Source organism: Myotis nattereri (assembly GCF_964212035.1).
Source record: "Myotis nattereri genome assembly, chromosome: 6".
NCBI lineage: Eukaryota > Metazoa > Chordata > Mammalia > Chiroptera > Vespertilionidae > Myotis > Myotis nattereri.
This window is the reverse complement of record NC_138081.1, coordinates 75,763,280-75,777,109: the sequence shown is the minus strand read 5'-3', so window position 1 is coordinate 75,777,109 and position 13,830 is coordinate 75,763,280. Positions and strand designations below refer to the sequence as shown.

At 39.7% G+C, this 13,830-nt stretch overlaps 1 protein-coding gene across 1 annotated transcript in view; it reads right to left on the bottom strand.

Moving 5' to 3' along the window:
- The window catches only part of MAP3K5 (mitogen-activated protein kinase kinase kinase 5), a 177,385-nt gene that overhangs the window by 42,286 nt on the left and 121,269 nt on the right, over positions 1-13,830 (bottom strand). The window contains exons 14-17 of the mRNA XM_081093870.1: positions 12,582-12,663; positions 7,391-7,524; positions 917-1,044; positions 357-493 (exon numbers count right to left, since the gene is read on the bottom strand). Of these exons, the coding sequence (XP_080949996.1) occupies positions 357-493; positions 917-1,044; positions 7,391-7,524; positions 12,582-12,663 (481 nt within the window). The remainder of the gene's footprint in view (positions 1-356; positions 494-916; positions 1,045-7,390; positions 7,525-12,581; positions 12,664-13,830) is intronic.

Below are 13,830 nucleotides of genomic sequence, written 5' to 3'. Positions count from 1 at the left end.
CTGAGTAGATACTATGGGCAAGGATATAAAGATTAACCAGCCTCTGAATTCCCAGAAGCAGGGATCATCCTCCCGTTCAGTTTTGTTCTGCTGTGCCAAAACTCATACAGAACAGTGCCAGGCACGCAGTGGAAGCTCAATCTTTGTTGGCTGAACATGGATAAGGAGTTTATTCCTTTCATAGATAAGATATGAATATCAATGACTGATTCAGGACAGAGCAATATCTTCTATTTCTATTCCTAAGATTTATTTATTCACCATTCTAAGTTAATACCCATAACATAACATGGCTTTTGAAAATAAAACAATTACCCAACAAGGAACATATGAAAATGAATCCTAGTTCATCTTACCTTTATGTCCCGGTGAACTATCTGATTGTCATGGAGGTATTTTAATCCTTCGAGTATTTGCTTTGTATAAAATCCAATTGTCTGCTCATTGTCTTTCAATGGGCCCCATTTTGAACGAAGGAGAGCTGAAAGACTTCCTGTAAAGTAGGGAAAAACAGCGGATAAAATCTTAATCCAAATGAATTCTTAAAGTACACTAATAAAGTAATACTAATTTAATCTAACATTTATTGGTTATTTACAGTGGCCCAGGAACTGTACTGGATACAAGGGCTCAAATATGAATAGGCAAGTGTCCCCGCTCTGAAGATGCTCATTATAAAATAGTAAGTAGTAAAAAGCCACTCATTCGCTAACCTTAATCCAAGTCACAATGATTGACATTAAAATGATTTCAGATACTTACTGTTTTCTAATAAAATGGAAGGTAATGCAATGTGGCTAACTTTTCTTTTAACTTAGACCAATTAAGACCTATAAACCTACAAATCCCATTCAGTGTTATTTCTCTTCAAGGCCCTAGAAATTTGTAGTTTTTAAAGGAAAAAAACATCTCTTACCTCCTGGAACTTGCTCCATGAAGATTTTAATGAAACCATTCTCACTGAAAGAACCCAGATACTGGACAATATTCTTGTGCTTCAGATGCTTATGCAATGCTATTTCCTCATGGAGGGGCTGGGAGTATCTAAAAGACATGCAAATGTTGATGAGCTAATTGTGTTAGCCAGATTTTAGCATATAAGTTTACAAAATGTAAAATGAAACTGTCAGCTATTATACCCATATATAAAATCAAATATGACCATCTGAGGCTTTTATTTCTAATAACAAATTCTGTGAAGTTGAAGGCCTGAGGGGAAATGTGCCAGGCACTTTTCTAAGATACAGTGGGGCCTTGATTTACGAGTGTCCCGACTAACGACTTTTTTGAGATACCAGCTGTCTCTCAGCCGATTTTTTGCATTGAGTTGACAGAGTAATTTGAGTTAACGAGCTCGGTCTCAGAACGAATTAAACTCGTAAGTCAAGGCCCCACTGCATTAACTTATTTCTCACAACCACCCCATGAGAAGGCTACTAAGATGACCATTTTACAGATGAGGAAATTGATTCAGAAAGAGGATGACTAACCTGCCCAAGATTGCAAAGCTAGTGACAGAATTAAGATTTGAACCCAGGACAATAGAAATAATCCACATAGCTTGCTGTCTCATAATTTATTATGGCCTCACTGGCTGTAAGTTCATTGGTCTCATAGCATAACGTAACTTTACTATTCCATTTATATGCCAAGTTTCCGTGAACCCCTTGCTTTGAAATCCTCACATTACTGTGTTCACCAATTCTATTCTATCAGGCTTTAAAAAAATTAAATCCCAACCAAGACTATACACTATACAGCTTTAAACCAGACTTCGACATCATATACTTGGTATATGTTGTTTTATCAAATTATAAAATGAAAGTATTTCATATTTCTGGAACAGACAGAACAACACTTTTGATGATTACTTGAGGAACTATAAAACTTGCAGACTCTTAATCTTGAATCCACTGTAGCTCTAATATAATTATTATACAACTAACAATGGCAAGATGTCAGCAATGATAAACAGAGTATCAAAACTATTCACGAATTTTTTTCCCTGCTCTACAATGAAGGCTACAGGTGTGAAAGGCACTAACTACTAAGACATATTAAGTACAAATGTGATGTCTCATAACCTGCTTCAGTCCTACATGTAAGCAAAGCTCAGATCTTACTATGGTAAATCTATATAGGCAGGATGGATTTTTTTGAATGTCAGTAAGAAATATTAGAATTGGTTAGTGCTGAATAATACCATTTTCATGAATAGTAAACTAAAGCAACATTAGATTACAAAAATCCAAATTTGTTTAATTTAAACAAACTTTTATAAACTGTGAATATTCAGAAAACTGCCAACAACAAAAAACTGACTTTTACTCCTTTTATCTTCCTTTGAATAGCTCTAGGAACTATGAAGACAGCTATTAACCTGAGCCCTTTAACAGGATATCAGTGAAGACCATCACCATTTTGATAAGTGCTTGAATGAGCTAACACGAAAAATACCAGTAAAAAACGTTACCAATAAGATACTTAGGTAATGACTCTAAACTATGAAGATATTTGCAAGTTATTTTTTCCATGGGGTGTAAATCACTTTAATAACACTAGTTGATAAGATTGTTCTTGATATGCATGAGATAAATTAGTGGCAAATATTGGCCTTATTGTACAGGTTTATCATGATGACTAAATGACCTTGATCAAGTGACTAACTCAGTTTATGATGAACCTAAGGTTTCCCACCTCCTGACCCTCTATTGAAAATCAATTATGATTGTTTAAATGTAAGATCCTGGAGAAACAAACATATGCCAACCCCTTACCCCCTCATTAGGTAACCAAAGGATAGCTCAAAAATTACAATAATAATCGGGATTCATCCTAGTTAAGAATAAGAACGCTTCTCCAATATGGAAATGGCTACTAACACCCAGTAATTCTCACTAAGTGTAAGTGAAAGTGCCAAGTGCTGCATGAGCACAAAATTAAAATTTGTTCAGGTCAATAAACTATGCTTATCTATGGAGATTATAAGGAAATCCTATTTCTTTTCAATTAGCTGTAACAATGGAAAGAAGAAATGATATAGATCAGAGATGCTTGCGTATATTCTGCTTTGAAAAGTTATTAATCTATATTGTCTCCAGAGCACCTACTCTGAGTCAAATCCCCACTACAACCATCTAAACCAGTGGTTTCCACATTGGATGGACATTTGCATCCCTTGGAAGGCCTTTAAAAAATACCACAGGCCCAACCCAGAATTTTGGGGGTAGGGCCGGCATTCAGTATTTTACAAGTTCCCCAATTAGCTCCAGTATACAGCGGGGGAGAGAATAACTGATCTAAATAAATAGCTCAGGGGTGTCTAGACTGTTAGAGGAAGAAGCCAACCTGAGAGTAACAACTAGCTGGGACTCTGACGGTGTGCTTCCTCTGCCTCACTCTTACTGCACCCTGATTCTCTAACGAAGTGTTCACAGAGTGTGAAGGAAACACACAAGGCACTTTTTGTTGCTATGATCCTTCATTACAGATGGCGATGTTTAGCGTATGCTGGATCATGCATTATTCACGCCCATCCGACTACTTCAGTGATTATCCCTTCTAACTGCTATCTTTTAAAATGCAACACCAAAACCTCTCCAGGGCACATAGATGGAAACACCCTTGTGTGCTGCACCTCACAGTAATATGATAGACTTTATTGTAATCTTCTTTTCTTGAAAACAAGAAGATGCCCTGCACCAGGTGCTCAAGAGAAGGGCCTATCATGCACGCTTTGAACAACCCACAAATTACGCCAAATGCACTGTTACAAAACAGGACCTTGCTGCTGCTGGTGTGCTTTGTGTGCACAGTGGCAGCTGAATAAACTTAAGTTACAAAGATGATTTTATTTTATTTTATTTTTACTTTTTTAAATGTTACAGGTCTCATTGTCACCACTGTAATAAGATTACTGTGATGGAAGCATAACCTGTGTCTCAATGTAGCCACATTACAAAGATGATTTTAAAAGTGGCTTTCTTCCAAGTACTTACTTATATGCATCTGGGGGAAGGGGGGGAAGGGGAGGGGAAGTTGCTAAAGATTAGTGAGTGTGCTGCAGCAATTTGATAGTGACAACCCCTTTATTATTTCAGAATATATGCTATGCACATATTACTTAAGAACTATTAGGAATATTTAACAAAAAATTTAATATGACAAATTGACACATATTATTCTAGGTACTTAATGAGTACGTTCTATCACCGTTTTAAGAATTCATAAATATATTGCAAAGAGGAAACTGCAACAATAGCATAGAGAACATGAAACCATGCGTGGCAGACAGTAGCAGCTGTGTGCCTATGAGCATCTGTTCTTCCTCTTTCTATTATTTTGTTTGGAGAAACAAATACTGGCTAAAAAGCTATTGAGTTCCTAAGCCTCCCTGGTAGTAAGGGGTGGTTGCATTTGGTAAAAGTATGCTGAATATTTCTGGAAAAGTTTATCTTCTTTTTTCTTCTTCCTGCCTGGAATGTGGATCTGGAGGCAGAGAGGTCATCGTGAAAGTCACACCCTGAAGATGGAGAGGCAGAAAGAGATCTGGGAGCTGGGACCCAGGTTTCATGTGTCTTTTTCAGCCTGGGGTAGTGTGAGAAGGCTTCTCTGATGGCTTAAAATTTGAACTGAGACTAAATGATAAAATGAGGCAATCCTGCTGGGTTTTGGGGAGTGAATCTTGGTGCGCTTGATGGACAGGGAGAGGGCAGTGTGGCTGTAGTGGAGGAGGTGAGGCCACAGAGGGAGGCAGATGTCTATGCTGAGGGTTCTGTTTTTACGCTGGTTACAATTCAAGGGTGTTTATTTTTTAAAGAGCTTGGAAATGGTTTCTTTTTCTTTTCTTTTTTAAATATATTTTTATTGGTTTCAGAGAGAAAGGGAGAGAGAAAGAGAGACAGAAATATCAATGATGAGAGAGAAACTTTGATAAGCTGCCTTCTGAACGCCCCCTACTGGGGGTGGAGCCCGCAACCCAGGCATATGCCCTTTACTGGAACCCAACCCGACACCTTTTAGTCTGCAGGCCGACACTCTATCCACTCGGCCCAATCAGCTAGGGCACAATTGAAGGGTTTTAAGTGGTAGTGACAAGATGTGATTTCAACTTCAGAAAGATCTTTGGCTTCTCTGAGGAGGGATGGAGTTGGGGTGGAGGAAACAGTGGAAGCAGAGTCTAGTTACAAGGTATTTGCAGAAGGGAGTCTGGGTGAGGGACCTGGGGGCGTAGAGTTGTGATGGGAGTGGAAAAATTCAGGAGAGACTGCAGAGGTTGAGACAATAGTACAAGTCGCTGATGGAGTTGATGCAAAGTGAGAGACAGAGAGGAATCCAAACTAATCCTAGGTTTTAGCCTGAACAGCTGGATAGATGGGGTAACCTTAACTGAGAAAAGGAACACTTCAAGTAGAGTCCATTTGGGTTTGGTAAAAACCCGTGGTTCAGTTTTGACCATCTTAACCTGGAAGTGCCTTTTATACTTACAAGTGGAGAGGTTGGGAAGACAGATGACCCAGGAAGCTTAGGAGAGTGTCTTTTCTAAAGAAAACTGGACACATGACCCTGTTACCATGGACACAGAAAAGTGGATTCAAGGAAGCCTAGGTAAGTCCATGATGCAGCCCGGCATTAAAGTCTGGCCAAATAAGGACTTCAGTAACACTGGACTCAATCCAATCCTTTCTTTCAGAGTGTGAACGCACAACACATGGAAAACATATACAGTTTTTGTAGGAGCAGGATCTTATGGAGAGAAGACACAACAAAAGCCACGAGGGCAGCAGAAATCACGAGATTGGGAGAAGAGATAATTAGTGGTTGGAGAAGCCAATGGTAGAACAGAACACTAGAGCCAGGAGCAACAGAAAATCCTGTTACCAGAGCTGTTTCTCCCCTGAACAACTTTCTTATTTCCAAAAAAGTCCCCACTATGTGTGGTTCATACCATTTCTTCAAATATTTCTCCTGTTCTTTTCTCTCTCTTTTCCTTCTGTTATTCCCACTAGGCAGGAGTGTGTTACTCCTCTTGTAGTAGTCCCACAGTCTTGGATATTCTGTTCTCTCTTTTTCAGTCTGTTCTCCTAGCTTTTCAGTTTTGGAATATTCTACTGACATAGCCTCAAGCATAGAGACTGAGCTAGGCATCCACCCCATCAAATGCACTCTTCGTTTCTGTTACTGGTTTATTGCTAGTATGTCTATTTGGTTCTCTCAGGATTTCCACCTCTCTGCTGACATTGCCACCTGTTCTTCAGGCTGCCTACTTTATCCAGGAGAGCCCTTAGCATATCCATCATAACTGTTTTACATTCCTGGTCTGATTATTCCAACATCATGGCCATATCTGAGACGGTTCTGATCCTGGCTCTGTCTCTTCAAACTGTGCCTTTTGCCTTTTAGTATGCTTTGTAACTTTTGTTGAAAACCAGGCATGGTATAACAGGTAAAGGAACTCTCGGAGGGGAAACATTCTAGTCTTTTAGTGAGCCTGGGCCACTGGGCTGTGAACTGCACCAATGCTTCTCGGTCCACCCCAAACCCTTGAGGTGGGCCAGGATGGCTAGAAGGGGCTGGAGTTGGTTATTTCCCTTCTCCCAGGTTGGTTAGGCTCTGATAACACCCCAAAAGGCGAGGCCCTGGTAAAATGCTTTCTCCTGAGGGCAGGCCTTGCTAAAAACAGAATGCTCTGGTGTATTTCAAAATGATTCCTTTCCCCCCAACCCCTCTCAGAAGTATGAGGGGATTTTCTTCTGTGAGGATCTAGTTGTGCTCCTGAAAGCAAAACTCCCAACAGTGTGACTGCCTCTCCAATTTGGGGCATTGGGGCGGGGGGGCAGCGGCTTGTCCTGTGACCTTACTTCTCTGATGACTCAACACACAGAATGGTTTGAGTTAGTCATTAAAAAAAACTGATTTCTAACATTTATAAGCCAGCAAATTTAACATTAATACTGACCAATAACCCTTAAGTAGAGCTGCTGATTTCTCAGTGTGTTTAGCTTTCTATTTGTTGTTAAGATGGAGTGATGACTTCCAACCTCCTTTAACTGCTGGACTGGAAACTGGAACCTCTGGTTAGAACAGCTTCAGATAGTGCTGGTTCCCCATGTGCCCTATAATAAACCATACCTCTGACATAACCTGGGCCCAACACACACAGGGCCGTTCTTTTTTTCCACTCTTTAAGAGTTCTGTTTCCTCAGAGATGCTGTCCTTTCCCACCAGTCTTGTAACTGAATCATTGAATGATGCAGCAGCTTAACCTCACAGGGAGCTCATTAAAACCACAGAGTTCTCAGACAGAGTTTCACCAAAATATTCTTTAAAAGGCTACAAACAACCCCAAATACCTTAGAAAACAGCTCTTTATTAGCCACAATTACTATACCTGCTATCTCTCTCTGGGATTTCCTTAATAGCGATTCTGACTTGGTTGCTCAGGTCTCGACCTGCATAGACTATCCCGTAAGTGCCTTTTCCTAAAACGACTCTGTCACCATTTTCGTCGTATTCATAGTCATACTACAAAAGGAAAAATGGAGAGAGAATATTGAAACATTAGTTGCATTCTACATTTTTAACACCAAGTTTTTCCAAGAGCATTTTTCCTTATTTTAGCAGATGGCTATACAAGGGAAACAATAAGATGAAATTCGAAAAAAACAGCTTTAAGAACCAAAAAATAGACATTCGCAATATAAACCAGATTGTGTGTTCATGTTTTCACAGCTGATACAAATACAATGGGGACTATGTATTTAAATCCCTAAGAGTTTTTTTCAAAAGCCCACTTGGATTCTTTTACCCACTAAATCCTGTTTTTCACTGACTCTAGAGATAAGTATGATTAGTATCAGTACCTATCACATCTAATTAATCTTTCTTTTGTTTTTCAGCTTCTGGTGCTATTAAAGTATTTCACACTCTACCAGGAGAATAAAACCACTGAAAGGCTTTGGGTAAGAAGAAAAATTTGAGGTCTTACTAGTTTGCCTGGCCCATAGAGGACAGAGAATTATCTACATGGTGGTCAGGAAAAGTAGAACAGAGCTGGGCCAAGAGCCAAGGGAAGGCAGGGCATGTTAAATGACAAAAATGGAGAAAAAGAGGAGCAGCAGGGAAAGGAATGTTAAAAAAAAAAAAGGTAGAATTACACTGCTTATGTATTTTGCATTTTATTTCTATGGCAATAGGCAAGCAAATCGGGTTGTTGCTAAGGGAAACGGCTGCATTTTGAAGCAACAATGGGAATACTTCTGGAATCATCCCTCTATTGTTGCCTGCCCAGAGCAATCTAAACTGGTGCTGGAAAGGGAATCAGCCTAGGACAGCAAATGACAAAGTGGTGATGCACATAGTCCTTGCATGGTCAAGGGACCAACAGTAAAGCAACCTTCGAAAAAGCCATGCATTTCCCTCTGTACTTCATCATATCAACGGAGTGGTCACCTCAACGACCCTAATAGTACCTTTGCTAATTTTCAGTATCGCCTTCTTAATAAAGAAATATGAAAAACAGAAATCACTATTAATAATATCAATAAAATGCTAAAAATGCTGCAGGTGCACATATAAAGTTTGATTGATTTCTCCTCCCTCAAATCTTTACTCAACTATCACCTTGTCAGGGAGTCTTCCCTGGCTGCCTTGTCTAAAACTGCACACCCCATTAAACTAACTTCCTAATGCCTTCCTTGCTTTTTCTCCAAATATACTACAAGTTTTACTTATTCATGTTGTTTATTGTTCACTAGAACGTAAGCTCAATGAGGGACATTCCTCTGTTGATCTCTGCTGTGTCCCCAGCACCTAGAACAGTGCCTACCACAGAGTAGGTGTCCAATAAATATTTGAGTGAACTGATGAGATACACTTGGACACACAAATGCGGCATGACCATTATTTTAAGCTGAATGAAAGCATCTAAGTAAGTAGCAGCTGCAGAAAAACCCTTATCCAAACTTCTTGTGCTGACTTAAGCAAAGTCTCTTGAAAATACAGCGGCCATAACCTCTCTCTGGGAGGCTTAGGACTACTCATACCTGGATGAGAAATTACAAAGACAAAACCTTTCCAAAAGCTTCTGTACCTTCCACTTGCTTCTACTTAGTTTCCCGCCACGTGCTTTCTTTCCCTTGAAGTCCTACTAAGGATTTTTCTGGGTAAAATAAATAAATAAGCTCTTAATTCTAGCTGTTCAGGAGCCACTTCTTTGTATGTTCCCATGTACATGAATAAACTTTATCTTTTCTCCTGTTAATGTGTCTTTGCCAGTTAATCTGCAGGTCCCCATCAGTGAACCTAAGTTGGTAGAGGAAAACCTTTCCTTCTGCCAACAGAATGAATGATTGGGTGACAAATGACACTCATCTCATACAACACTCTAAGTGACATATTTCCTCAGACAGAGTGGTGAGTGGCAACTGGGTATTGCGCTTTAGATATGAACCAAAATAGAAAAAGGATGCTGAAGAAACTTGATTCCGAATTGATTTAAATGAATTCTAAACTGTAATTCACTGTTTGTGAGGCAAATCATCAGGAAAGGAGATGGTAAGGTATTTCATCGTCCTGCAGATGTCTGAGTCAAAGGAAAACCTTCCTTTTATCTTGCTTGTCCCTACTCCATCCCAAAAGGGGTCACCTTTCCCTTTATGCACACTGGCAACTATGTAAAAACAGGTGCACAGGGCCAGCTGCCATGACTGTCTCAGGCTTGTTTCAATCATAAGCTCATTTTGATAAAACAGGTGAAAATGCAGAAAAAGAAGGATGTTGGGGGGAAAGAGAGGGAAGAAAGGAGGGGGGCAGAGAGAGAGGAGGGACAGATGGAGGGAGACTATGTCTATGTGTTTGGGAGAGGAGTGAAGAGGGGGACACAACGTATTTCGTATTGAGCACCAGAAGTACCTCGGTCATTTTTTTTCAAGGAAATAAGAAAAGGAAATGAAAAGAGAATAGGTTGATAATGGCCGGATTATGGTATTCAACTTGATTATGGTATTCATTCTTTCATTGATTTAATATTGATTAAACAACCTTCAAGCCAATTTACCAGCATTTATTCTTCCCCCTTCAATCCATAGCCTCTCCTCAGTTTGAGATACTGTTTAAACAATTCTAGTTTTGTCATACCCACACCCAGCTTCAAACTTTTCAAAGCCTTCTGACTGTACTTCTGCTTGGATACCCGGCACCATGTGAGACTATGTGATTAAAAAAGGTAGAACCTTGGCCAGGTGGCTCAGTTGGCTGGAGTGTCCTTCGTGTACCAAAGGATTGTGAGTTTGATTCCCAGTCAGGACACCTACCTAGATTGCAGGTTTGATCCCCAGTTAGGTTGTGTACAGGAGATAGCCGATATCTAGCTCTCTCTCTCTCTCTCTCTCTCTCTCTCTCTCTCTCTCACACACACACACACACACACACACACACACACATATCCTCAGGTGAGAATTATTTTAAAAAAGGGGATAGAGCCATGATCTAGCCTTGGGATGTTAAGAGTTCAGTGCAGACTACTGAATTACAATGCAATAAGAAGAGCTAGGGCAGAGGAATGAGTAAAAATGTTTTGAGAGTAGAGCAAAGTGAGAAGAGGTGTTGAAAACTGATTCAAAGAAAAAAATGACACGAATTGGATCTCAAAAAATTAGGATGCAGCCAATCAAGTGGGACAGAGCAGAAAAAGCATGTGGAATTGGGCATCTGCATGTCAAGCCCAAAGACAGGCTGTCTGGGAAACAGAAAGGGACTTGGCACTGCCATACCGTAGGGTGCAAAGGAAAGGGTAAGGTATAGCCAGACAGTTAAGAACATCGTTATAATTAGGGGAGTCACAGGATTGAATCCACATGAAAGATCTGTCTGCTGATGACAGAGACGTTTATTAACAGAGGAGAGAGATTAGGCCCCGAGATGGGGGAGTGATAGAATGAAATGAAGGGGCTGGAGGAAAGACTGGGTGTGGGGGTAAGACAGGCTGGAGTGGCAGTTTCTCTGAGATGTCTGCTTTGGGTTACTGAGCAGATGTCCTGCTCTTAGTGAAGCTATGGATGGCTGGGCGAACAAAAATGGGGACCACAGTTGATAAGTGTTAGAACCCTTATGATTAATTGTAATCTAATCAATGATGAACTATATTCAATTGTTCAGTGATTTCAATATAAACTTATTAATACATTAAATTATTTACAATATGCGTTCATAACCTTTTCATGTCAAAATACAGCCTTGAGTCAAAAAACATGGCTTGGAATCAAAAGAAGTTGTTTCTCTTTCTGTTTAAAAATAGAAAAGTCCTCCCAAAGTGATATTGAGCTATATTTGAAAAACCTTGTACAGTCTGTACTAATCTTGAAAATTATAAAATACTTGAGCTAAGAAAGGATATTTAAGATCTTCCTGTTCAACTCTCATGTAAGGAATGAGATCATCTCAGCCCAGTGGGAGTATAAATTTTGTCCAAAGTTACCAGAACTCAAGGTTCCTGTCCCAGCACGGGGATCTCACAAGAGCCAGGTATGATCAGAAGGGGTTCTGACCATGACCCAAAGAGGCTAAATCTCTCCCACAACTGGATTGCTTCAAAGAAAGCTGATTATTCACAAATCAGAAATAAAAGCAAATATTAACTTGGGCTTTGAATGAAAAGTTTTCAAACATCAAAAATTTGAAGGATTAGCTTCAAATTTGTGGCTTACAGGACCACATTAATAGATAATATTCGCTGAATGTTGACACCACTGTAAGTGAAGTTAAAAACATTAAAAAATGTCTGACTTCTCCAACATTTTAATTTTGTTTTGGGCCCAAGGACCTAAAAAGCTTCAGGAATTATATTGAAACAATTTAAATTCTACCTCAAATTGAAGTAAAGATCAGATAATAATTATTCAGCAAAAAAATCTTAATCAGCAAAGTAATCTTTCCTGTTTACACTGAAAGGAATGGGAAGTGGAGGAATTATTTTTGCTATGTCATTTACAGGCTGAAGTTCGAGTTTAGTTTACAGAAATGAAATTAGCTCATTTTAACAAAATATTCAGAATACTGAAAAAATAATTTTAATTAAGAAGGTTGAAAGCATCTAAGAAATGTAATAAAAGATATAATGAAATTATCATAAATTATGCAAAAATATAAATTAAGGCTGTTTAATAACTCATATGGCAAAGTGCTCTGGCCAGGAAGGGTACTGAATGAGAGGGAGGGCCAAGGCAGGGCTCATCATCTTCACAGCCCAGAACATCACTGGGTCCTTTCATTAACGTGATGCTGATAGAACGAAAAGAATGCCAGCAATATCAAGAGTTGTGGCATCATGGCCAACTAAGCCAAAATACTTAAAACAAGTATGTGTGAATTTACTGTACAGACTATCCAGATCGTCGGGAATACTGCAGAAGCCATTCTACGTCACAGATTTGAAATTTTTCTGATGGAATGCAAAGGACAGAAGTCATATGCTTCTCCCCCACAACACTCTCTCTTCCTCAGTAAAGCTTAACATCGTTCACTTTTAAAACCAGGCATGGAGAAACTCAGGTAAAATTAACGATGGAAACCTAAGTCATCACCTCCAGGGAGTCGCCTTCACAGTCCCCTTCCTCCGCGCCTCTCCCCTTCTCTTCGGTAATGTTGTTCACCATTTCAAAAAACCTACGATGGAAGTTGGAATGTGGTCACTCGTAATACGTAAAACAAGTATGTTCCAAAGTGATTTCAGAGCAAAAAAAAAATTAGGAGCTAAGAATGTCAGGCAATAAAAACAATCATCAGTATCAGAGTGAAAATAATGATTTTTCAAAAAGAAAACAGGCTCCTCCAGAAATTTCCAACCTCATGCCCCACTGCATGTAGACAGTAGTATATACATGGTATAGAATTAGAACAGTGAGGCTAGACAAGGTCATAGAAATGACAAGGTTAGGAAAATGGACTTGGATATCAGACCAAGGCTGCTAGTATTTGTATGATGAAGCTCCTCCAACTCAGACTCATCCCTTAATTATAAAATGGGGGACATACTTATCAGTCTCTTAGGTGGTTGTGGAGATGACTTGAGGTATCCCTGTAAAGTGCTACTTAGCATAGTGCACTCATTAAAATGAGCTATTATTGTTTTGCTGCTGTTGATGTTTTATTTAAATGGGACCTAAAGTAATACCCATATTCTAGAATAGTGTCTCTAAATTCTGAGGTGACTATTTGATACAGCGTTGGCCACTACAACACTTGATCTCAGGGACTCAAATCTTCTGCCTGAGCACCTCAATATCATAGATACAGTCTGCAAAACACTAATGTGAACCAGGAGCAGGCGAGCTTATATGTTTGTGACAGAAGCCACCTTGCTGTTGGTGACATTTCCTTCAGGGGGTCTTCTTATAGTTTTCTTTTTTTCTGGAGGCCAACTCAGAGCCAAGAAAAATAATTACAAGTGAGAAACAGATTTGCCCCGTGGAACACTAGCCGTGCTATCCGTTCCAAGGGGATGCCAATGGTCTCCAGACATACAGTAAGGGAGGCACTATGATCAGGTACTGTGAGAGCTGATGCTCTCACAGGCAGGTCGTGCTGCGCACTGCTAGCCCAAGGGAAGAACAGGTTACCTACCAGATAGAACCTTTCTTCTATCTCCGTACCAATGAGATGATAGAAAATATATATTGGTCTGCCCCCAGTTCCTGGCACAGAGCTCCTAAAACCCTTGTAGTTTTCTAAGTGATAAGAACACTGCAGGCATCTCTTGTTCTAATATTTGGTCTTTGACCCCCATCCCTGGCACAGGGCTCCTAAAATCCTTGAACAATCCCTAAGTGATAA